The sequence below is a fragment of the Drosophila pseudoobscura genome, chromosome X (assembly GCF_009870125.1).
Source record: "Drosophila pseudoobscura strain MV-25-SWS-2005 chromosome X, UCI_Dpse_MV25, whole genome shotgun sequence".
In the NCBI taxonomy this organism is placed as follows: Eukaryota; Metazoa; Arthropoda; class Insecta; order Diptera; family Drosophilidae; genus Drosophila; species Drosophila pseudoobscura.
The window spans coordinates 49,647,365-49,674,098 of NC_046683.1; the positions used below are offsets into that span (position 1 = coordinate 49,647,365).

At 46.2% G+C, this 26,734-nt stretch overlaps 1 protein-coding gene across 2 annotated transcripts in view; it reads left to right on the forward strand.

Moving 5' to 3' along the window:
- fz (frizzled class receptor) overlaps window positions 1-26,734 on the forward strand; it is a 126,329-nt gene that overhangs the window by 78,570 nt on the left and 21,025 nt on the right. Inside the window, exon 5 of one of the 2 annotated variants that reach the window (XM_001353652.4) lies at window positions 10,360-12,455. The exons of the other annotated variant lie outside the window; for it this stretch is intronic. Coding sequence (XP_001353688.4) covers window positions 10,360-10,892 — 533 coding nt within the window. The 3' untranslated portion in view covers window positions 10,893-12,455. Of the gene's footprint in view, window positions 1-10,359; window positions 12,456-26,734 lie in introns of those variants that run through there. 2 annotated transcript variants of the gene reach the window in all.

The following is a 26,734-nucleotide window of genomic DNA, read 5'->3' on the forward strand; positions in this document are numbered from 1 at the left end:
GCAAGTGCTACCCTATATAATGAGGAGCCGCCATGTGAAACAAGAGACGGAAAACCCCCAAAAAAGATACCCAAAGTGGAAGGAAGAAGAGGAGGAATACACCACCCGCCCCCCCAAAAAAACAACAGCAGACATTCTGGGGGCGTCCTACGACAAAAGCTGCTTAGCTTGCGGTGAGGCAGGGACTACAGGGGGGGTGATCAGAGGGGATCTCTCTTCACATAAGAACTTGGTTTACCTCACCTCATGTGAAGGTATGCGTGTGTGCATGGCAATTTCTCGTTAGTTGCACATTTTGCATTTTGCTGCCTTTTTTGGCGAGGCTTTTGCAGTTGTGCCTTTCTCCACCCGATCTCCCGTGCCCCCCCCTGCCGCCACAATCGCCTTGCCATTGTCTTGCCCTCAGGTGGGGGGGTGCGGCGGGTTGTAGGAGTCATCAATATTGCTTATTTGCAGTAGTTCTTGTTTTTGTTTTAGTCCTTATTGCTGCTTGTCGTAGGAAGCTTTTTGTTGAAGAATTATTGTCAATAGCGTTTAAATACCCTTCGATCGGACAGCGCCCTACCTTATATTTAATGCCCCTTGGCCCCTTTAATTCTGTCCTACGATGCATATTATGGCTTTGCTCTTTTATTCCATCAATGCTGGTGACTCTTCTTCGGTTTTCGGTTGCTCTCCCTCCCTCTCTCTCTCTGTCTCTCTCGCTGCTTGCATTCACTCAAAGAGAGAAGGAAGCCTCTGCCTCTCAGCACAAATTGCGTTCTGTTGTTGTGGTGTTGGTTTTTTTTCTGTCGGTCTTCGGTTGTTCTTCATCTTGAAGGTTCCATTTCCCCTTTCCCCCTTTCCCTTTCCCCGTCAACTGCCTTTTGCTATTGTTCCTTTTGTGCGTTGATTTATGGGCGCTGGCATGTGTGTGCGTGCGTGTGGCTCTGCAAGTCCATGTGGGTGTGGGTGCGGGTGTGGGAGGGCAGGCCATGAATTGCAGTTGTCTCTGTTGTTCGCCGTTGCTGTTGTTGTTTCTCCTCCTCCTCCCAGGAGGAGCCATTGAGTGCACCGCCAGCTCCCACTACTCCCCCGCCGTCTCTCTTGTTGCGCATACAAATTGGTTTTAGTTATTAATGGTGTGTATAATTAAGCGGGGTGCCTTTTGTTGCCAACTTTGTCTGCAGTTTGTTAGAATGTTTCTTAATAATTTGTGGGCGCATAGCTCAAGAGACAGCAAAGGACGGGGGGCAGAGGCAGAGGGCAGGGGGCAGGGGGGGGGGGGCAGAGGCAGCGGGCAGAGGGAGTATGCGAAACTTGTAAATGGCGTTGGCGAGGAGGGGGGCGGGAAATTTCCCGTATAATTGAAATTGGAAGCATCGGAATGAAAGAGATGAAAGTGTTCATGGGCCAACGAAATTCCCAAAAGGAGGAAAGACGCTCTCTTATGGTTTGCAAAGCCTCAGGGTAAAAGACCCAAGGCCGTGTCTTCTCTGTGTAATTTAATCAGTCGAACACTTATCTATAATGATCCAATATTTACTGAACCTTGGCTGAATTATTTCCCTTCGGCTGTGCTCTGCTTCATTGGAGATATCCCTTACTCTCCAGTCGTCAGGCAATACCAATACCAATACCAATGCCAAATTCTCTCCGCTGACCCTTTCAATTAAAAAAGTGCCAAAAACAGAAAGAGGGAGCAAGACAGCTGCATAGAATGGAAGGGGAAGGGGAAGGGGAAGGAAGGGGGGTGGAGCAAACAATGGGCAACCCCAAAGCTTGTTTGTTTGTCTATCAATCAGACTTTCGGCCTTCCGGCTTAACAAATTTCTCTTTTGCAATTGAAACCCGAAACCCTTTTTTTCTGCTCGGCGGGAAAATCTCATTACAAATGCAGGAACCACAAAAAGAAAAAAAATGGGGGAAGAAGGATATTCCGGAAGGAGGAAGTGTGGCACAAATTGCTTGTGTGTGGGTTTTGACCTTTCTTCGATATTTGCTTTCATTTGAATTTATTTCTGTTTTTGTTTGTGGGCGTGTTTCACATCTGACGCCTTCATAAACTTTGATTTCCCTGTCTGTCGCTGCCCTTTCTCCCATCTGCCCATCCCACTCCCTCCTTGGACACTAAATGGTAAACAAATGTGGCCCAAAGAACTTTTAATTGAATGTACACCAGACTTTTGCCTCACTTCTGATAAAATATTAATAAATTTTTGTATAGAGCGAAACTTTGAGAGGGCCTACAGAGAAAGACAGAAAGAGAGGGGGAGAGTGAGAGAGAGGGGGAGAGTGCGAGAGGGATGAAAGTAAACTTGAACTTTTCTAATTTATTTTCCATATGCGTCTCCCGCCAGTGTTAATACATATTATATAATACTTGATATTTTTCTTTGAGCTGCGCTTTTCCCCGTACTTCGGCCATTTTCGGCGCCTTTTGTTCTAAGTCCTGGCGGGGCCTGGCGGGGCCTGGCCCTGGCCCTGGCACAGGCCCCAGTCCTGGCTGTGGCGGCAAATGTAAGCAAAACTCTTTGGGGAAAACTCCGGAAAAAGTTTCGCAGCACACGCTGCCTGGGTGGAAAGGGGCCACTGCTTACCTAGACGAGCTCCTCGTGGGTCCCGACACCCCTGGTGTTGACTGCTGCGGCTGAAAGAGAGCTCCCAAAAGCGAAGCTGTGGTACGGACTCTGGGGGGAATGTTGCCTTCTTTAGTGCCTCGGTTCTGTTGCATATTTCTTGGGGCTTCTTGGTGCGTTTTGGGGTTTCTTGGGCTTGCAAGAAGTGACAAATAGGATTAGGATTAGAGGCAGGGCAGGGCAGGGATAGGGTACCGAGGGAATCGGGAAGAATTTCCCGCCATTCTCGTTGGTATTAGAAGCAAAGCGCGTGAGCCGGGGGCTGACGTACGAACAAATCGAAATCCCGCATTCTATTCGGTATTCCCCACCAAAGCAGACTCACTTTCAAGCATCCAAACCATCATCGTTGCGAATCTCATCCTCCCCTTGACACGAGTAACAATCCTCGAGCATCTCCGAGAGTTCTCCTAAAATGCATACCATTTTCCCGCCATTTCAGCACTCTCCGCGATGGAACCCTTACCGTTTCTGCCCGTTTGGCTACCTCAATGGGGGAGCCCGAGCCCCAAAACAATTTCATTAAATGGAATTTCCCCTAATGAACATTTCTCTGCTGCCTTTTTCCACTGCCTGATTTTTTATGCGTGGTCGTGTCGCTGGATAATTGAGCTTAAGCTCAGCAGCAGCAGCAGAAGAGGCAGAGAAGCAGCACGCGACCAGCGGCAGTGGCACGAGCGAGTTAAGGGTTAAGGGTTAAGGGTTAAGGATGTGGAAAAAGGGTTTTATGGGTCGTCCGCAGAAACCGCACGCGAACGTGGGGCCAAAAAGGAGCAATGGCAAAACGAGAGAAGAGATTTATTCTGTGCTATGCGCTCTGTGGGAAATGGGAAGCTAAAAAATTAAAACGGATCTCTTGGGGGAGGGGCGGTAGCATTAAAAGGATATTTTGTAATTATTCGAGGCAACAATCACAGAGCAAAGGAAGCGTCTTCATCGGCCTAAGAGGAAAAGAGGAAGATTTATTTGAAGATATCCCCAAGCAGATAGGAAATTCCAAATATCCTACCTTCTTCAATTTGGCCATTCGCCCGCTGTAAAAAGTATATCCCATATATCATGATTTACGTCAAATGTTCTCATCCCTGGAGAGAGAGAGTTCCATGGAATCCATTCGCTTACTTATGGATCACACATCTTGGGCTTAACCACAAGCACGTTTCACTTTCATTTCCATTTTACTGACGCCAAGAAACCAAAAATGCCAGAACCCAAAGCAATTTCATAAATTCTAATCCTTTTTTATTGCTCAGAGAGAGAGAGAGAGAGGCAGAGGGAGACAGAGAGAGCGGTGTGGTAAAGGTGTGCGCGGAAAATGGAAAGTGAAATACACAAAACTCATTTCCGTTGCACGTGGCAACTGGGGAGGGAATGAAAAGCTGTGCTTAACCTCTCCAGCGAGCGACAGGAACCAACATGAAACTAACTGCATGACCACGACAACAATTGCAGAGACAGGCAAAGCAGAAGGTGCGATTTAGGGCCCTCTGCCGCTCACTCTCCGGCGTGCCGTTCTCTTGGTGGCTCACTAATTACTTTGCCACCTTTGGCATATTACGAGAATGGGCCGACAGAGGGCGCCACACTTAATGTTAAGCATATGCTCCAGGCGGACCAGAGCCCCACCAGCCTGCAGCCTCCAGCCTGCAGCCTGCAGCCTGTGGTTATCTCTGTCTAAGCCAGCCAGCCAGCCAGCTCTCTCTGCTCTTTCCATTTGAAAAATCTCGAAATGGGAAAAAAGAGAGAGGGGAAGCGTGTGTGTGTGTGTGCCTGACGTTGAAAAGAACGCTGTCATAGAGATGGAATGAGAGTGAGAGATATCCTCGTACCCTGTCGCCCGCAAATTATGCACGTCTAAGCTGGCTCTCCGGCATTGGCCATTCGGGACATGAGCCAAAGGCTCCAGCCAGAGACATGCCAAAGAGACTCTCAAATGGGGGACTGTTTTTCTCCTAAGTGCGATTTGATGAATTTCAAAAGCAAGGACAGAGGGCACACAAAATTGAATTCGTAAGCCGAATCTAAGCCGATTCCGCCGGCAATTATAGGGGGTACTCCCACTCCCCCGCTCCCCCACTCCACCCCTTGCCATTGACCCAAAATCTCTAGCATCTCGAACAAAACATGTTCATTCAACAGTCAACAGCAGCATTCCTTATGTGGCCTGCGACAACAAACTAGCACACAACTAAGCTTCACACCTCGCACTCGCACTTGTGCAACATTTGGAACATTCGACATTCACCCATGCCCCACCCCCATCCAGCCCCAGCTCAGCCCCATCCCCATCCCCATACACTTTCTCGACATGCAAATTGAAATTGTTTGCCTTGTCGGAGAGTGTGTGAACCGGATTGAACCTTGGCCGCCAGCTGTTGTTGCTCCTAACAGTCGTTGCTGTTGCTCTTGCTGTTGCTGTCGTTGTCGACACGTAATATAAATTCTCAACAAATTTTGGGGACCACCCCTCCACCCTCCACCCTTCAAGCTCCAACCTCAACTCTCTTGCGCTTTATGTTTGATTTTCAAATATTTGCCTCTTTTACTATTAACGAAACACACACGCAAAATGCGCTAACAACTACAACCGATCCGAGCCGAGCCGAGCCGACCCCCTGCTCCACCGCCTCATGAACTTTTACTAAATAAAATGTCCCACAAAATGGCATTTAATTGTTGCACAAAAAAATACATATGCATATAGAATACAGCACATATATGTAGCATGTTTGTATGTACAATACCGTGGTTGTTATTTTGTATATTTTTTTAAGTGTAGCCACAGCAGCGGTGGGTCTCTGCCAGGGGGCTTGTGGGCACGGGGGGGGGCGTTTGCTAATGACACTTGTCGCGTGTGCAGATTTCATGTTGTTTTTGTTACTGCCTGAATTTTCCATTTTGTGTGTGTTCTCTCCTCTCCTCACCTCTCCTCTCCGTGGCCTTCCCTTCTCCACTGTACGTTGCACATTTCCATATTTAATTGCGCATCTTGATAAGAGTCCTATGCCCCTTGTCCACTCTTCCTTCTACGGCACTCTGCTGTTGACATTTTCAATGCGAAATTATGCGACACGGCAACTCTGGTTTTTTTTCCGCTTTTATTGTTGCTGTCTCTGTCTTCGTCGCCGTCTCCGTCTCCATCTCCGTCTCTGTCTGTTTTGCGCTTTGTGCTCTGTTATTCATTAGCTTCTGTTGCTGTTGACCTCAATTTTTATTGCCTGCCACGTTTTTAATGTCGCGTGTCGCATGCCGCTTCCCCATTTCGGTGTGCTGGGGAGCCCCCCCCCCCCTACCACCGCTTGCAGCTGTGCAACAGGTTGTTGAACCTTGGATTTGCCAAAAGGTTTGTTGCCAAAGAACTTAATTGAGATATTTACATAAATGTGCGGAGAGTGTGGACTGGCGATGAGAACATAATGCGATGTACGTGATCTGGAAGAGATTTCTGTCGAAATCACTTCTTAGCCTATTCTCTGCTCTATCAAATCCCCATGAAAGTGCGACAGTGAAGCCTACAAATTGCATAGTACTTGGACATAATCTAACCTTTTCCTTTGCCGCCTCAACCCCTCAGTGCCATCACTCATTTCCAATGGAAACTTTATGACTCTGTTGTCAAAATGTTTATCTAACACTTGAGAAGCGTTGCCCATAAAATGATAGAAAAAGAAACGCATTAAGAGCGCAAATAAACTTTTATTGAGATAGAATTCTCGTTACTACTCGTAAAACAGATGGGCACCCGCCGGTAGCCGACCACCTCCCCCTGGCACAATGCTCCCCCCAATGGCCCACGGCTTTTCGTGGATGGATGGATGGCTGGATGGATGGATGGGTCAACGGACACACATTGAACAAATAGCAGATGCACGATCGTATCTACAGGGTACGAGTAGTAGTAGTAGAGTAGTAGAGGGAGTGAGTGAGCCAGCCAGCACACAAGCTGCCCGACAATTGTTTTATAATTACTAGTATTCTATCATGACCAAAGGGAGAAGCAGTGACTAACAGAAAATTTCGAGTAGAAGTGTGGCAGTGAGAAAATACCCTAGGCAACCGCATTCATCTCCTTATAATAGGGACGAACCGCGAACCCGTTTGCTGCAACTAAAGTGAAAGCCTTCGGCTATAAAAAAAAGTTCTCTTGCTGTATCTTAAATGAAAGTGTTTCGGTGTAAAGCAAGTTAATGTTACCAGCAAATTTGTGTGTTATCTTGGAGAGTGAGCGTGACAGAAAAACCGAAATTTGCGGATCTCAAACAGTGCAAATATCGATACCTGCTTCGTTTCGGCGGGCACTTCGATGAAATGGGAGAGCTGAGGAACGAAGGGCATACCGAATGCCCATGAATCCGCTCGCTTTCAAGTCGCAAGCTCAGTGAGCAGCCCAGCACGCCGCTCCAGTGACCACGGAGTAGCGGGTAGCATAAAAGGAAAATTGCTTAATTTATGTGTCATTTATCTAAATGGAGCAGCCGAGCAAAGCAAGAGCAAATGAAAGAAAAAGGAAACAGCAACGGCAACGGCAACGAACAGCAGACGAACCCAATGACTGTCTCACTCTATATTCTTTTTGTAAAGCTCTCGCGCGATAAGCGACTGACAGCGAGTGCAATGTCGAGGGGGGGGTGGGGAGGTGCTGGTGCTGAGGAGTCGGAACTTTTGTGCCAGTGTTGTCGTGGTGCCAGAGTAATTAAAAATCTTCAGTCATGTTGTTGTTGCTGGCGACAAATAATCGTCGTCGGCAGCTCAGGGGCGACAGAGGAGCACACAAAGCGAGAGGCCAAACGCGAAGAGAAACACAGGGCGGAGGAAGGGAGGAAGGGAGGAACATGCGATTAAAATTTTAAATGACAGTTGACAGTTTCATCATCTCAGCATGTGTACAAGAAATTTACATACATATGTACATAGATATGGATGCCGAGATAGCTGTATGTACGCCGGACAGGGGCAGTGGACCGAGAGGGACAGAGATAGAGGGTGTAGCATGAACAGGAACTGCAGAGCAGGTGGAAACGTCACATGCGATTGACTTTACAGCAGACTGAAGCTGAAGCTGCGAGCAGGATTTCTGGGGCTGTGCCCGAGGATAGGGCATATGGTGGCCAGCCATTTCCATGCACGAGTATAATTTAGAATTTAGAGTGTGCTCTTAGCCCGCCATCGAGTCCAGCAGTGGCGAGGAATGCGAAAAAATGTCACCTAAGCCAACCGCAACAAAGAGACACCACTCTCCTTGGAGAGTTCATTACCACACTGTCACAGCCCCGGCCCCTCCTGCCCAGCCACCCCCCTGGGCTAAGTACAAAGCTCTGGCTTTGTTGTGCCGGTGAGCTCTGTCCGAAGCGGATACACCTGCACACACATAAGTATTTGCCCAGCAGATTAACACCTCGAGGAGTGGACAAAGAGTATCATCACGAAGAAACAGCAACCTTATTTCTGCTCTCACTCTGCGTCTGCCTCTGTCTCACTGCTGTGGCCTGGCCTGGGCCTCATAATCAAATGCAATGTGGCATTGGCTAAAAATGGAATTCTGCTGTCTGCACTTCATCAGAGATCCAGGGAAAAGGCTGGGGACTGGGACTGGGACTGTGACTGGGGGCAGCAAGAAGGTAAAGCTGGACTGTCTGACTGACTGACAGACAGCTGAAAGAGTCAGCTCACTCTCTGTGCCTTCTCTGTGAGTCTCTGTGCTGCAGCAGGAACCCGTTTCCCCGCTCAGTGGTGCAACATGCATTCCTCATGCCACACGAAACAATTGACATGCATTGTTGGTGTTTCAGTTGCTCCTCTTGTGGCTGTTGCTGTTTCTGTTGCTGAAGCTGAAGCTGCTGAAGATTCTGCAGCCACAGAATTGTCACAGCAACCTCCCCCCGCATCATTTCCTCTCTCCAGTTCCAGCTCCAGCTTGGTTTGCCATTTTCCAAAATGAAGTTCAAATAAATGGGCAGCAAAAAGAAACTGGTTTCCACTGGCTTCCACAGTAAAGGACACGAATAGAACTGGTTCTCTCCGGCCGGCTCCGATCTGCTCTGCTCTGCATTTATCAATTCCCGATCGGGGCTCTGTCCCTGTCCCAGGCCGGTTTCCCTGCCTTGTATTTCATTTCATTTCATTTGAGCTGGATTCCCTTTCGTATTCCAATTCCAAAGCTCCGATATAAATTAAGATCCATATCGGAAGGGAAACTTGAAATGGAACTGGAACTGGAACTGGGAGCACAGATCGACAGATCAACAGATCGACAGATCGACAGAAAGAAGCCAGCAGCGGCAGGTGGTATGCTACGAGTGTTTTCATATCGGTTTTCGGCTTCGGATGCGAATGCAGAATTGAAATCATATTCGGATTCAGATTCGGAGCTATACAAATTTGATTTATGTATATTCGATCTTCTTCGGGAAGGAAACATCTTTTACCGGTTCACCTCCATCTCCGATATCAGTGGAGGAAGTGGCGGACTGCCCGCTGTTATTTATTGTATGCATTTATCTGCATTTTCCCGGCTCTCAACTTGCTTAATTTGCAGCGCATCCTCCGTGCAGCCGTCTCCCTCCAGCACTCCAGCACTCCCTCTCTCTGTCTCTCTCTCTCGCGCGCTCTGCGAACAGGCGGCTCTATGCATTGTCAGCATGACATGACTTTTATGGTATAAAGTTATATTTCAGCCTGCCGGCCTGCCTGCTACCCATAGACATACCTACCATACTCGTACTTTCTCGCAGATAACTTCAAAGGCATGCGATTTGTAAGGCGCCATCTGGCGTCGGGAATGTACATTCAATGGCCATAAATGTCAGCCTCGGATGGCTTAAGGATTTATGTAACAGCCGGGCCCATAAAAACAGGACTATACGAGTAGTGTTTCTCCTGAGATCGACATCGACATCGCCATCGGTTGAGCCGAATCGGTTGCAAACTTCTAAACAGAAATTCAAGAACACTCCTAATAATCAATCAATTCAAAAAAACACCACAAAAAAAAATACATGATATGAAGCGCATTAATGGAAAGTATTTACAACTCAACGACCCATGACAAATCGGTGTGTGGCAACAGCCTGGAAAACGCGACAAGTTTCCCAGGAAAAAGCAAAAAAAAAAACCCAAATTAACATGTCACGTAAGGAAGAAAAAAGGCAACAAGAAGCGCCAACGAGGGGCTAATCGATAATTTATGAGCGGAAATATGGCACACCGAACAAATGATGGATTCGGCGGGGCAGAGTGGCAGGGGAAAAGAGGGGGGGGGGGGCAGGGCAGGTGCGAGGTGTAAGGGATATTGTAACATGTTTATAAATAACGCTAATGAGGCTGGGGGGCCGTCAGAAAAGAGAGAGTGTTGGGGGACACACAGCCGGGGTAACCGCTTGTGAATTGTTTAAACAAGCGGAGCGGCGCATTGACTTTGAACTACGCCACGGATGGAGTGAAGGGGGCGGAGGTGCTATCGCTGTGTAAATATTTACCCCGAAAGAGGTACATGGCTATCACCCCTTGCCCATCAGTTGAAACATTCATTCAACCGTTGATACTGAACATCTAATGAACGGCTACCATCGAACTGAAGTTCGTTTTGGATTGGCGATTGGGGATTGGGGATTGGCGATTGGTGATTGGAGATTGAAGATTGGCGATAGCTGGAAGCTTTTTTAGTTTCCAGTTTATTCCATTCTTCTTCCATTGATAAATGTATCTTAAATTTAATTGAATCCTTTCCATCTACTCCTTTCAGGCGACATTCTCTCTGGCGTTTGCTTTGTCGGACAGCTGGATACCTACTCGCTGGGCGCCTTCCTCATACTGCCCCTGTGCATATACCTTTCGATCGGAGCGCTCTTCCTTTTGGCTGGCTTCATTTCCCTATTCCGCATACGGACCGTGATGAAGACGGACGGCAAGCGAACGGACAAGCTGGAGCGTCTGATGCTGAGGATCGGCTTCTTTTCGGGGCTTTTCATACTGCCCGCCGTGGGACTGTTGGGCTGCCTGTTCTACGAGTACTACAACTTCGACGAGTGGATGATACAGTGGCATCGTGACATATGCAAGCCCTTCTCCATACCCTGTCCGGCTGCCAGGGCGCCGGGCATGCCCGAGGCTCGTCCCATTTTCCAGATCTTCATGGTGAAGTATCTGTGCTCGATGCTGGTCGGAGTCACCTCCAGCGTCTGGCTATACTCGAGCAAGACCATGGTCAGCTGGCGCAACTTCGTGGAGCGGCTTCAGGGCAAGGAGCCGCGGACGCGGGCCCAGGCGTATGTCTAGTATGAGACGGGCGCAGCGGGCACCGGAGCTGGACCCAATGGCGGCACGGCGGCGGCGGGGGACCCCGAGGCGGCTAACGAGAGTTACTTAGTGTTTAGCACGTAGATCCCCGATCCCCAATCCTCAATCTCCCAGACTCAGACCCCAGTCGTAACCGTAACCGTAACCGTAACCTTAACCGTAACCGCAACCATAAATGCAGTCGTAGTTTGTAGTGCTCGTAGCTTGTATAAAGTTCATCTCCTCTCCCCATCCCCATCCAATTCCCCGCCCCCCACTCTGATCATAGAAATCAAAAGTTGACCCTAGGGCCTAGGCTATTGTTTTTTGAATCGTCTTAGTTGATACGAAAGCAAGCTTGTTGAACCAAAACTATCCATTAAGTCGAGTTGTATTTTGTATTTGTAGTGTTCTAGTTAGGCTTTCATCGCTTTCATTGCTCTACGTACGAGTACACGACTTCAATTCTGATCTTTCATCTTTGGACGACGCATTGGAATTCATGTGGATTAAGTAAGACTTTTTTTTTATTTTTGAAAGCTTTAAATGTGCCCTACCATTAAAGAACATATAATATATATATATATAAATACATATATAGAAATTAAGTTGTGACGATAATGATATGAGTGTTAGAATTTAGATGTGATGTGGATGTGAGCAGCGACTGGTCTCTCAATTTCAGTAGTCAGTAGATCAGACACAAAACACGAATCGTTTACTTGCTATAAAGTAACCACAAAACACACCGAAAGCAGCTACTGTCCTGTACTGTACTGTACTGTACTGTACTGTCCTGTGTCGACTGCTCACATCGTTGGAAGTGCTTGAAATCTATGTATAAAGGGAAACCATACGCAGTTGAAATGTATTATGTAGTAGCAATAAATGTCCTCCATGTGCTAAACCTAATGCAGATACGATTATTATAATGTTAACTGTAACTCTAACTGTAACGTAACTCTACTCTAACTGTAATTGTATATTTGTTGAGCTAATTAATTCTAAATGCGTAACGGAATACTTTTAATTCAATTTTTTTTTTTTGTTTTTTTTTAAATGACGTTGTAGTCATAGCACTTAAGTGAACAAACAACACGAAAATAAGCAAAAATTTGTTGCCACTTTATGGAAATTTTTGCTCCAGCCACACCCCCAGGACGCACCCCTAACTAAATAAGAGTTGAAACTGCCATTTAAATATTTGTAGACGAGAGACGAGAGAAAACCAGAGAAGCAGCAAAAGCCAACTCTGGTATCGGCCAACTGTTGATTCGCATTTGTTTTCAGCGCATTTAATTGAGTCCTCGAATTGAATTGGATTGGTTATTATATGGCGAGCATTAAAGTCCAAGCCAAGCCAGATTTGTGTAGCATTTAAGTACGCTGATGGAAGCGCATATTAATTATAATTATAGCAATTATCGATAGTCGGTGTAACATAGCAAACGAACAATTATAAGTGTATAAACATAAACATAAACATAAAGCATCCCTGGCAGCATCATAGCAAACACACACAGAATATGCAAAAATAAAACATTTTTTTTGATTGTTAAAGACTGAAAATTGTACAGAGTGCTTTCATTTCCCATTTCCATTGGGTTCGGGAGAGTACTTATGTCAAGAGAAAGAAATACCATGAAATTTGTAAGTAAGCTCTCTGTTGAACAGTATATCGGATATCAGCAAATACAGGCTGTTGGAATGGCGGAGATGATTACCGACATCTCAGAAATGAGAACCCGAAGCTAACCATCACTATATGAGGATCGACAATCATACAGTTCGGAGGAAACCTATATATCACTGGCTCAACCGGCAAACCATTTGCCGCAGTATTTTGAACTATTTCTGTTGGTCCGGAGGATGTCATTTGGAACATGAATGGAATGTGCGATTGGACTTCATGAAGAGGTTTGAATCTGGATCCGTGCCGATGGTGTAAATTTGGTGAATGACAATGGGGACATTCTTGGTCGATAGCCCCAATCAGCACTTTCGGATGAGCGGAATATTCAATATCTGGCTTGTGCTCGAAGGCGAGACGAGGGATCGAAGTGGATGAAAGTGCTCGATATACTTGTTGACGTTCTTTGTCGCGTTTGTCTCCGTTCCAATTGTCCTTGTTTAGTGCCACTTGTGCTTGATGTGTTTGCGCAAGTGCGACATGCTCACATGCACAATAACAGAATTACAGGAACAACTGCTACTCCCTCTGCAACATTGAATTAAATTGCTCGCCAACACTTATTGCTTACGTATGCTCAGATAATTTATGTTCTACACCTGAACATTTACAATCAGTGAGCAGTCGACAACATATTAACTGTCCAAACACTGTTCACAGGAAGCAACCTCTTTACTAAAACATTGAAATATTATACAGCACAAGTCCAAGCTTCTCTCCCTCCTACCTCATCCCTCCTCCCACACGAACATCTAAAGTTTTCCCATTAGAAGCAACTATACATTCGGACAGACAGACCAGACCAACTATGGCCGCAAAAGCAGCTCGAAATTCAATCATAACTTGCCAACACTCGTATCCCAGAGGCAGAAGACTGCACCGTCCCACTTGAAACACATGGCCGTAAGCCTTGAAATTTACGAGTGGAAACGAGAAATCCACGCCCATATAATTTTGATTACACTTGTTTTCTAAATACTCTCCCGGCTCTGCTGAGAATGGAGGAACCACAAAAAAGAAAACCCCTGTAAAAAGGAAAACTCGCAAACAAAAACAAAACCATTTGAAGCACATGTGTGCGGTGAAAAGGCCGAAATAGAATCCGCAGCGAGACTGTACTTATGTGTGTGCGTGGGAGTGGGTGGGGGGCACAGGCAGAGGCAGCTGGGGAAGAGGACTTCAGTCAGTCGCTAAGCTCCTTGGCAACAAATTGCAGTTAAAAAACAGACGGAGGTGGGGGCGGGGGCGAGGGAAAATCACTCTCTCCCACCTATCCGCCTCCGCTTGGGGCCAGAGCTCACGCAGAGGGACATGTATTAAAGGATATGAAGGATATGGCAATGTTTTACAAAACACGTGTGCGATTTAACAACTACAACAGCCACAGAAAACTTTTCAGCAACAAAAAGTCCGGACGGGAGAACAGAACTGCACGAAAATGGAATCCAATGTTCGCTTCGCGGTGGGTTTTGTTGCGTTTTTATGTGACCACCATAAAAAAGTTATTAATGTTTGTGTGAGTGTGAGTGTGAGTGTGGGTGTGGGTGTGGGTGTAGAGGAAGTGGATAGAGAGCTAGGGAATGCCGACTGCACACGGCCGCAAAATGGCGCGGGCGTGTTCAGGCGTTAATGTGGCAAAAAATGTTTCTGAAGCATGAGAGCTCCGCAGGTTGGCAGACCCCGACTCACCGCATGCTCTAACCGAATACAGTATTTATTTCAATATTGCGTTTTCCAGTCTTTTCCACTGCCGAACTGGATAATTTGCCAATACTTCCTCGACTCCTTCATAGAATAAACTTTTTTTAGAGCTATATGAATATATTCCGTCGAATAATTACCCTTTTTTGCCCCATTCCAGGGCATCCGATCTTCGACACACTCCTTGCTATTTTCATTCAACTTCATTCAACTTTTATTTGCAGTGCAGTTTTGTTGGTGCAGAATGCGGGCGTGAAAATCATAAAGCAAAACATATGAGTAGATGGGAAGTTACTAAAAAGAACTATAAAGAACAGAAGCAAGCCGGGAGTATATGGGGGAAAAATAATCGCCCCCAAAAGGACATCGAGGAGTGTCGAAATGGGATACATTTGTGCGGTTGCACGTTCCCCACTTTACGGATATGGATACGGATGTGGATACGGATATGGATATGGATACGAACAGGGATTCAGTCAGTCGAGCTGACACTGTTCGAGAAATGATGTTCTGCTTTGTAGAGGATTATTCTAGTCAGCCATGTATTTCCAAACTTTTTCGTGAGTCTCAAAATATATCAGCTCTATAGACAGCATCTTCAGGTTGTGGTTTGTGGATATTCGCCACCATTATGTTCATGTCACTGGCCCATGCATAATTCCATTGGGATAAGCTGATTCTCCATTTTGGGGGATTCAGAGATTCAGAACATCTGAATCAGTGCATCAAAAACATTTACAGATATCGACGCGATAGCTAGTGCATGTTGATACAATTGCTCAAAAAAATTGAACAGCGGAATGGTGGAATGGTGGACTGTTTGATGTTTTCCTGTATGTTGTGCAGCACTTTATTTGTCTCCTCTTTTTGGGTGTCCAATCCCAGCAAATATCACTTCGAAAAGCAGCCAAAAGGGAGTTTCATTTAATTAATTGCCGAATTTGTCGCGACAAAAATCGACTGCAAAAAAATTCCCTAGCTGGGGGAGGCAGCAGCCTTTAATTGAAATTTTCAATTAGGAAACTGCACAAGTGGGCCAACAAAAAATACTGCACTTCTCTGTGTAGTTTACTTAATTAATGTTTGTCGTGGAGTGCTTAGGGACTTACTGCCCAAAGGACAACGGAGCGAGTCCAAAAAAGTATACAACAGAAGTCTCTGGGTCGGAGAAGAGGTTCGGATTAAACCATCTTTTATTAAGATATTTATTTCGTTCTTTAAAAACTATTTAAGGTCGAACACCCAACACAACCTGCGATTCTGTTCTGTATCTTTCCTCAGATATCTCAACAGCTGCGCTAAACTAGCAATGAAATTTCATTGGCCCTTGGCCTGAATTAAATTTCATTGCCAATGTGGGGGACCCTTATTCCTTTATTCTCACCCCCAAAATCAGCACTCATCCTGCATGAAATCATACGAACGACTGCAATAAATTCAGCACCACCACTATAGTAGACCTCGTCACAGTACACCCTCGCATCTCAGCTGGAAAACCAGCTCGATTCGGATGGGGAAAGCGCGGTAGAGTGTTGGCTCAATATTTGCTTTAGATAAGGCAGAAAAGGCAGGAGGAGCTGCTAATTTTTCGCTGCGAAAAGTCAATTAAATCTTTCGGCAAGAGAGGGTTGCAAAACTTTTCGGCGCCGAAATGAATAAATGATGGAGCATGAATGTCAATCAAAGTTAAGCGCTGCAAAATGAAGACAAACAATCGGAACGGATCGGGGAGGAGAGGAGAGGATTGAGAACTGGAGAGGAAGTCGTAACCGAATCGAACCGAACCGAAACAAAGATGAGTCATGTCAGAGGAAGTCAATTTCCATTAGCTGTCGGGGGGCGGAATAAAATTTCCCTCGCCACGCCCACAAATTGATAAAGTTTCTCTTTGGGGGCTGCCCCCGGCTAATCCAACAATGCCTAATGACAGTTGTCGAAAAGTTTTAGCCGAAAATCGATTTTAATGGCATCGCAAATAATCGAATCGAGTTGTTTATCGGAATGAATAGTTCTCTGTGGTAGGAGGGGTGGGCCGAGGGTGAGACTGTGAGTGGGACTGGGAGTGCGACCCGAAAAGTTGTCAAATTTTATAGTTATCAAGGGTGAAAACGAATTTGCAAGCATTTCAGTGCACTGCAAACCTTTTGGGCACTAACTTTTATGTGGCTTATTGATAAAGTTTCCTGGCCCTCTTCCGCTCTTCCGCTGTACCTCTTTCTCCATCGTTTGCTCTCTCTCTCTCTCTGGGATATAAATCAGCTGCGGACTCGTGCTGAGTGAGCTACGGAAAGGTGAGGCTTCAATGAGACATAAACCATGCAGCAGGTGGCCTCCTCCGCTGTCTTCTATTCCCCTCATCCCTCATCTCTCACGGCAGGCTTCCTCTTCTTTGAGTAATTAAAGCAATTGCCTCAAAAGAGCCACAAAACCCGAACACAGCAGGTGGCCTCTGTTGCCGGGTATCTGTGGGTGGCTGTGGATGCGGGCTTAATCAGATTTATGCTGCGGTTTCCCGACATCCGCACGGGCTTTGCTTAATTGTCATAATATCTTTTTAGCGTACGCCCAAAAAGCTCCAAAAATGTGTCAAAATGATGTGCCAAGCCGGTCGTGCCAACGAGTGCAAAAAAGAGGAAGCAAAGTTTGGCTTCTATTACGGAAAGGAAACATTTTGAAGCTAAATATACATTTAAGAGAAAAACTAAATTGATGGGACAGAAACTTGGAGCACGGGCGGATATGGACTATGGAGGTTGATAGCCCTGGGATTTACTGTTCCTCCTATTAGAACAGCCTTCTTGTAGAATTCTTCAAATCGATAAGCTGCAACATTCTCTTCGCTGTGAGCAGCCTTCAGGCTTCCATCACTCACCTACGCAATTGAAATCCGCTTGGAACGTCCACTGTTGAACAGCTATCAGCTCCTCAGGCTCCCGGGACTTAATGAAAACCCATTGAGTGGTTGAGTGGTGGAGTGGTTGAATGGTTGAGTGGCGTATGATCTCATGCAGAACTGTGCTCTGTCAGAGGTCGGGGTCGGGACAAATCAAGTTCCATCAACCGAACAACAATAGCGACTCATTAATGATCTTACGAATATTTTCTACATTGCGGAATTATTCGGGACGAGCGCAAATAAGTAATAAAAGGGGGAGAGGCGGAGGAGAAAGAAGAATCAAAATAATTTTGTTCGGTCCGGCAATGGTGATGGTGGGGGGAGGGGGTGACTTGGTAAAGGTCGTGAGCATAAATTTAAAAATTGTTTCTTGGCCCCTCAGCCAACGACATTGATGATGTACGTCAAGGGGAAGGAGGCGGAGGAGAAGGAGAAGGAGGAGGGCGGTGGACGTGGACTGGCCTCATATGCCACAGGGCAACTTATGGCGCAAACTTTACCAGGAAAGGTGGAGATCGGAGAGTGCCACAGAGAAAAGGAGCGGACAGGGAATGGAAAGGGGACGAACGCCAATGTCTGGGACCTGGCACCCATTGTACTGCGCTCTCCGCAGTTCCCTTAGCCATTCTTGATGGTCGATGCTGTGCGGGTGATAAGTAACATGAATCACGTTTTATTTTGCCTTCGGACTTTAACGATGTAGTACGTCTGGGCACGAGGAGGGGCAGACTGTTGTACAGGAGGAGGTACACTCGACTCCAGACCTCAATGGCTGACTGACTCCGACTCCAAGTCCAGCTCCGACTGCGACTTCGTCTTCCACTTCCACATCCACATCCACATCTACATCGACTTGGAGTCGTAGTCGGAGTTGGCGTTGTAGTCTACGGCTGAAAGGTCAGAGCGTTGGTTGTTTCCTGCCATTTTTATTTGCCTTTTGTGTATGAGAACAACCTGGTTCTATTCTGCTTATGACTCTTCCTCTTCCTCTTCTGGCTCTGCCTCCGCCTTTGGTTTATTTTGTATGGAGTGCTGGCAGGGATTTTCGTCGTCGTCGTCGTCGTCGTCTGTGCCGCCGCTTCTTTCCATTCGCCTCGGAACGTGAGAATTTAATATTTCTTTTCATTAGCCACGGTCGAGCTTTGGGTCTCTCGTTCTTCTCCGCTATTTTATGGGACGGTGGCCGGGGCAGGGGCAGCACTGAAGTGGAGTGCAGGAAGGGTGGCTCTGGCGACACTTACAAATTTCATGGCTCCATTTTGAGCAGGTCAACAGCAACAGCACATTAATTTTGTCAAAACGGGGCCAAATTCGTTATGGAAAAGCAGAGGAGAGGAGAAGGGGGGCAAGGAAAGGAAAGGAAAGGCCCAATGGGCAGAGGTGTCGATCGATGGTGGGAGGAGTCCGTAAAGGAGAGAATGGAGTTTGATCCTCCATACAAATACGACTGAACTTCATTGGTACTCCGCAGAGTGAAAGATCAGGGAGTTGGAACATTCCATCTGTGCTCTTGAATAATTGACCGGCCATTTTCATGGTCCAATCTAAACGTCACCTTCAATATGCCAAAGTTTCCGTCCCTCCATCTGCGAAGAAAACACCCACAGCCCTGTGCCCCATCCGAAGTTAAGCCCTTGTCAAAACTTTCGGTACGGGAAAACAGAAGTTAAGCCCAACTATTTGCCAGTCACGTTCGTCTTGATAACTTGTCGCCAGCTGGAAATCTTTGGAGCGTGCGAGACATTGTCGCCAAATCCGCAGCCAAGTGTTGCAGCCAACAGGCAACAGTGTTGCACTCTCAGTGGCAGTGGCAGTGGCAGTGGCTGAGGCAGAGTGGCACTGTGGCTGTGTTGCAGCCCGCGTACTTGGGCTGGCATCCGACCGAACCAACCATCAGGCATCAAACGCAGCTTAGGCGCGATGAGCCATGCCGACGACATCCTTCCCCTCCTGCCTTCTTGCCGACAATGCTTGTCACCGCTGCCTTCCTCCCTCCACTCGCTACCACTACACTACCCTTTTGCATGTGTGTGTCGCCCTGTTTTTGGCCACATTTTGGCCGCTGTTTTCCGCGGCTTCGCGACTCTGCATCTTTGGTTGGGTTCCTAAAAGTCGGCGAAAGCATGGAAACGAACTACGGATACCCTAAATGATGGAATGTCTGAGAGCTGAACCCAATGAGGGAACCCTTTTCAAAGAGTTCCCTTCCCATTCCCAGTAGTGAATGCACACGAGTGACACAAGAAAATATCTAACAGACCGTCGGACGAATACAGCATCAAAAATGCTTAATAGTAGAGCAGAGAGAACAGACGAACGAAAAACGATGCCAAAAATGTGCGTGTGAGCGTGTCGCAATCGCGTCAATCTCCATCTCAAGAGGCACGAGATGAACAAAATCAGCAAAAACAATTGGAACGGAGACAAATTAAGTATGTATCGCTCTATTATATAAAAAGGTTTTGGGCGGTCGTCGTCGTCGGCCGATATCTTGTTCAAAGGCATACATATGTGGGCAAAAATTAAAAGCTAAATAGTTTCTCCACGTAAACTTTTGATAAATCGCGGGCCATCGAAGGTATTTCTTTGTTATTTGAGAAAGTGAGACCGGGGTTACATAAATATATAATTTAATTTAAAAAAAAACTCTAGATGCAAAAAAGTTTAAATAAACGCGAAATACCCGCCAAGAGACATAGTTATTCTACAAGTATGTGGAGATTACGTTAAGTAAAACTTTAATATAAATGCCGCGCACTCTTTGTGCACGTATTATGGATGCACATGTATCCATGTTGTTGGTCACAGTATCGACTGTCTCCAAGCTACAGAAGTAATATTCAGTTTGAACGTCTGACAGATACAAAGGCACGAGTACGAGTATCTTTGTGATGGCTGCTAATGCAGTACTCATGCCCGGACTCTGCTCGATTCCCATCCTCCACCGTCGCCGCTTCTTGGCTGGTATTCGTGTCCCGCCAGCATTTAGCATAGCATCATCGTCATGCCCCTCCTCCGCTGCCATCACGCGGCAACTGCTTTTGGCGCAACTAATTTTTCTCCTGTGTTTTCCCGGTCTTGTCCGTGGCTCTTTTCGGTTGCAGCTATTGCATTATGCATCTTATGCATCCGCCAGGGCTGACTCGAGTCGAGGCAAGTCGGGTCGAGGAGCGTGTAGCGTGTAGCGTAGCCCTCCATTGTTCCCAGGCGCTGAGCAATGTTAACGCTTGCAACATCTATTTTGCATGGCAATCCCCCCCGATTCTGCTTCGCCCTGCTCCCCCGCTCCCCTGCTCAGCTGCTTCCCTTGCCCCTCTCAGTTGGTAAACGTAATGCCAATTTGGTGCACTCCACTTGCTCTACTCGGATAGCTCGCAGGCGTTGGCTTCTTGGTTGCCTTGGCTTTTGGTTTTGCTTTGCAGATGCCTCTTGTGGCTCTGGTTCTGGCTTTGGCTGTAGCTATGGCTCCTGCTCCGGCTCCGCAACTTTCGACAAGCAGAGTTAACTTCATAGTTTTTGTGCCCCAAAGCAAATTGAGTGATTATCAGTTTGGCTCACCTGAAGGAGGAAGCGGGATTTCCAGTTGAAACTGCGTGTGGGTAAAATCTTCTTGGCTACGCTTTAATTATGAACTGGAATGAACTCTTGCTTGCCTTGGATCTGCACAGTTTTTGACAAACCAACTTTGCATATTAATTGAATTAGTTCCAGTCTCGTTGGGTGTTGGGACTGGGGTCAACAGTCAGTCAACAACCTGTAAAATATTATTTGCCAGATCGAATGGATTCCCAAGGAAGAAACACAAAGATGAAAAGCAAAGCAAAGAAATGACCTCTCGGCAATGTTATGAAAATATTCGTAGCTTCTTGGTTGAAAGATGGTCCAAGCCGAAACCTGATCGAACCCCAACAGGAAACTGCCCTCTGAGGTAGGTTATCGTTCACCAATTACCTGATTGTATAAACGATAACATCAGCAGGAGCAGCAACATCTTCTAAAAACATACATTTACCGCATACCATACCCATAACCACAACACTACTAAAACACAACTCGATGACTGGCTCTGGCTAACCTCAAACTGAAATACGGAGTCCTGCAAAATGCTGCACATTGCCAGCACGGCGCACGAGAAATGCATGAGCACAAATTAAAACCATAAAATATTTGCAATCCCAACAGAACGACGATGCAAACAACTAAATGGAAAGCCGAAGGGAAATACTCGTAAATTCCCCTGAGAGAGAAGCGGGGCACCGCAAAATCAAGCAAAGTACAGTTTGCATTAAAAAAATTAAAGTGGAAAGTGTGGAAAGGAGTTGAGAGAGAAACTTCTACGACCTGACTTCTGATATGCTGGTACAGTAATTGACTAGTTGTGTAAGTTTAATTCATTTGCTTACTGCTAAATTATGTCCTGACAAAATCAAGCTTTGTCAAGTAAACCCAGTACACTGACAGAAAAATGGCATGTAAAAGAATCACAGCCATATAGCGGGCAGGTCCTAGAAATGAATCCCTTTGCTCGGTTTTGACTTTAATAATTGAGAATATTTGTAGAGTTTGCGCTGCGGAGTTCCGCGTCTAACATGCCCTGCAGATGATGAGGGCGTAGTCACGCACGTCACAGTCAGATTCAAAAGAAAGCCACGGCCAATGCCCATCTCTACTTGGGACGATGTTCCTGTCGATCCTCCTGTCCTGTCCTTCTAGCCACTTTCAATGCCGTAGCAAGCCACTTAACAACTGGCGCCCCAAGCTGCCGGCTTAAGTAAAGGAGTAAGCAAGAGGGGCAGGTGCAGGGATAGGAGCAGAGTCGAGCCATATTTATGTTTTCATAGCTAGAGGGCGGATGGCAGCTGAATGAGTTCTTCAGCCTTATCTTTTTCCTGAGCATTTTGTCAATTCCACATGCAAGACGTTTTCATTGCCAACTGCAGACTCGAATTACTCCTACGGGGCGAATATCCCGAGCACGGAACGTGCCCAAGTCGTCCTCGACCAGGATATGCAGGGATAGACGGATTCCAAATGCATACGGAATGCTGCAGTGGAGATAAAAGCAGGGAGCACACAACAGAAAAACAAACATTGTGCATCCTGCAGAGATGGCCAATGAAGGGGGGACGGATGGCTTCGTGACTCACGGCCGACTCAAAGCATCGTATCCCTGCACATCCACAGAGTCCTTCCGAAAGGACAATTCACGCTTTCATCTCTCGGCTGCGAGGGTATCCTATTATCCCCGACATGCGCCTCACATGAAAAGTCTAGCAAGTCATCAGAATTCATAGTCTGTCTTTTTTGTATATCTTTCCCTCGCCCTCTATTCCCTCTATCCCCACCAGCCCCTCGTTCCCACTACTGGTTGCAATTGCAAGTTGCAGCGTCAAATGCAAAATGTGATTTAATGCCCCTTGGTGTGGCATGCTAATGAGGCCAGGAAAGTTTCTTCTTTCTGCCGGCGTTGCAACTTTTCCCTGGCACGTGCCTGCCCCAAGTCCAAGTCCAAGTCAGAGTCGGAGTCGGAGCTGGTACCGATTCGGGGACGGCACAGGGTCACCCTGTTGGCTAAAAATTCTGCCTAGCTGTGTGTGTGACGGGCATAAGGGTATGAGTACGAGTACGAGTGTATTTGGAATTACATGCTAAATAGTTTCAGTTTCCCCTTCGAGTTGAGTTATGAACCCGTCCGTCGTGCTAATTGTGTGGCCAGGCCTGCTCAACTGAAGAGTAAGGCCAGGCCAGGCCGGGCCGAGCCGGTACTGGACGTGGACGTGACTGGATGTGCATGTGCTCTCAAGGAACTTTTCTGCAGCTCTCCAAAACGTGTGTGTGTTTCTGGGAGACTTCGTTGGTGGCCTGAAGTTGGGTGTACAATTTATGGCATGCGGGGAAGAAAAAAACGACGTATCTTTTGAGAATCCGATGTACGTGGCCCCAGGACTTATCGTAGTGCTACAAGATTTAGTTATATTTAATGCACTGATATATATATATAATATATAAAAATTGATTTTCAATTCTAAACATTTGATTAATCTCTATTGATTTATTTCAATTATAATCTATTACTTTTATATTTTAATGAGAATATTTTGGTGTTGTTTTGATTTAATTTTATTTAAAGTTACAGTTTTTGTTTTGGTTTTGTGATTGTGTGTTAAATTTTAGCAGACGATCTACCTGAATCTTTCCTCTTCTTCGTATATTCATCCCATATCTGATGGACACTGGAGAGCAGCTCTCTTCTACTTTGGCTTGATGAGCAGAGTATTTCTCTTTCTATCCATAATCAATAATAACTTCTTTCGTCAGGAGGTTCTCGGTTCCGCAACAATGAAAGTGATGACTGTACCATGTTTTATTCGTTTTTCTATGGCAATCTCCGTCTAAACCATTTAATCCCGCACATTTTACAACTTCCCCAAAAGTACTCTCCCCTCTGGCCAAACTTTTCATTTAATTGCTCTTGCAGACAGGGAAAACTGTTGGAAAAACTGCCGCTTATCGTTTGATTTTCATTGCAGTCGCTCGGAACTTGACTGAGAAGTTTAAGTGCAGCAAACAGAAAAAAAACAATGAGCAATGCCACAGAGAAAGCGAGGGAAAGAGAGAGGCCGAGTGGGAAAAAGATGAGCTTGAGATCTCTCTGAACTGAAATCCTTTCTGTGCTCACTCCCCCTTACCCTCTACCGCCGGGGACCACAATTAAGCGCAGACCAAGTGCAGCTCATTAGAAAGAAGAGTACGTATACGAGTTGGTGGAAGAGAAAAGAGAAAAGGAGAAAAGCTCACCACTTGAGGGATTCTTTGAAACTTTCCCGCGAACACCCACACTTCCATTCCGTCCACGCCCATTCACTCAGCTTCCGCCTGCCTCTGCCTCTGCCTCTGCCCCTGCTCCCAGGGGGGGTTGATAGCAGTCTGGGTTTGTCCGTCTGTCTTCATTTGCTGACGCCCTGTCAAAGCTGCCTGTTACGATGACAAACATTGTCAACGCCCCTGGCCAACGTCATCATCAATGTCAGTGGCGCGTCCCCGTTCCCCGCACTTCACCCCACCCCAGCCTCGTCATCTCCTACTCCTTTGGGAGGGATGCCATGCCTCAGCCCCCCGTTAGGCATCACTCAACTTGTGCTGGAAGTTTTCTTTTCTGGTTTTGTTTTTGGTGTGTCGGGGAGCTGGCCCATCAATTTCCATAAGTTGTCGTAAAAGCAGAGTGTTACCATATCTCGTACTATATCTGTATTGGGTTTGATGGCCATTAGAGCCACCGGGCGACAGTTTTAATGGCGTTTGATTTAAATTTTATGCGCGTTTGTCATTAAATATTACGAGCATTGTTGTTGGTCGCCAGCTGGTGGGAAATGCCGTGAATGCTCGTTACTCGTAGGCGTAACAAGTTGAGTAACTGTCGGGAAAGAGGAGCAGGAGGAGCCAGAGGAGCTGTTCGAATCGCTGACAGTATAACAGAGATCCTCTTACAGCTGAGCAATGGATGAGCTGTAAGCGTTTCCACTAGCAGTTTACTCCCTTCCCCTCTCTATTTTCCTTCACGTTTACAGTTTGCCATCCATTGGACTCAGCAAATACAGTTTAAGCTTAATTCAGTTTTCAATACTCCATCCGCACTCCTATCACGTTCCGTCCGTTCTCTCCTCGCACCCCATCCTCTTTAATAAGGTAATAATAAAATACAGATTTATTTCCCCCCTTTGGGTATCGGAAATTAAGCCAATTTTAATTAGACCTCTCTCCCCCTCGCTTTTTCTCTCTCTCTCAGGCAATTCCTCTCAAAAATTATGCACTTAATATGTTCGCATTGCAAATTATAATATGCAAATGAATGTTGCCTATATTTTGGGCGCTACTCCCGCCACTCGCTTCAATACTGCCAGCCTTTTCCCTCCCACAGCATTCATATGAAAGGCACGTAATCGAAATGAGCGCTAACAATTCTTGCCGTTCAATTACGGAAATGGTCGGTCGGGAGTGGGAGCGGGAGCGGGAGCGGGAGCGGAAGAGCTTTAATGCCAATGTTAACTAATTACTCAATATACATAAGTGCACGTGCACTCATGTATGTGTCTGCAAAGTGTTGTATGTGTGGGTATGTGGAAACATAACGCCCAGATGTACTATTTTGAAAAGCAACAGATCAAGACAACAACAAACTGAATAGAGAAGGCAACGAAGGCAAGGATTCTCGCTGATGCTGAAATTGTACAAGTAGGGGTATTTCCCTCACTCTCTATCTTTTCGGAGCATCAAACATCACGTTAAAGCGCACTCACTAGTGCTGAGCGTAAACTAAGACCCGAAAGGGAGAGAATACACCACCGTGTATCATGATCAGTTCTGATCTCTCACTCTCACGGTCGCCAGAAGGTCGAGAGTAGTCTGCGTTGAGTGAAAGCAAGGGATACTTGCACTGCCTTGCCCTATCATAAAGGGCCGAAGTGTTACGAATTAAAACCTTCTTCTGCATTCACAGCATAACATTAAATATGTCACCGAGCCGAGCCGAGCCAAGCCGCACCGTGCCACACCCCCTTCCACTGTGTATCTCTTCTGCTGTCAATTTTCAAGTGACAATTTCGTACACATACCAACAAACCAAAGCTTCTTTACTCACCATTCACTTACTACCACCAGTACAGCCACCACCCTTGCCCCCTCAATCCCCCCTTTAAGCAAATGCTATGCAATTTGGTCCTTTGATATGCGAGACAGCCGTACAAAGAGCGTGTCGCGTGTATTGGGCGAAGAGGGGGAGGATGAAGAAGGATGGTACCAGCAATGACAGCAGTCGCACATTTCTTTTTTTACTTCGATGTGCTCCAAATATCTTTAGAATAGTCTCCACGGCACTCAAATGAATGTCGTCGTAAGTAGTCTCCTGTCACAGGATTCAATGGTAGAGATGGGCAAAAGATACGGTGATACGGCGGAATGCTGTGACTAACGGAGACACTGGAATCTGGGGAAATAGCTTACTTAATAAACAGCTTACCCGATTTTCCTCAGATTCGATTGGACTGCCAGAGATCGCATATCATATCAAATTTATTTCAAATAACCTTCGTAAATTGTTTCCAATCCAAAAATGCATTTCCTATCGACACTTTCACCAGAAAATCTATCAGAAAAATTCTTTGCTTTCAGCTAGTTTCCCTCGCAAAAGTGATTGGATCATAATCAAATTCATTCTGTTTTATTGTGAGTAGCTCAATCCACCAGTTAGTTCATCACTTTCCTCGACATTTTCCATCTTTCGAATGTCAACGATGATGATGACGATTGTACGATGGTGATGCTGATGACGATGATGAATCGCTGGCGTGACATGCGTTGATCGAAAGTCATCCCAGCTCTTCCCTTTCACGATTTTCAATTTCGCCCCACATATAAATAAGTTTGAATTTAAAAAGAAATATTCACAGCAGCTGTATAGAGAGAAAGAGGCGATTCTGGGGGAAATGAGGGGTAGCTGGGTAAACATACGAATATATGTTGTGTAATGTGCCTTATGTACTCTTCAATTCGTTTGCC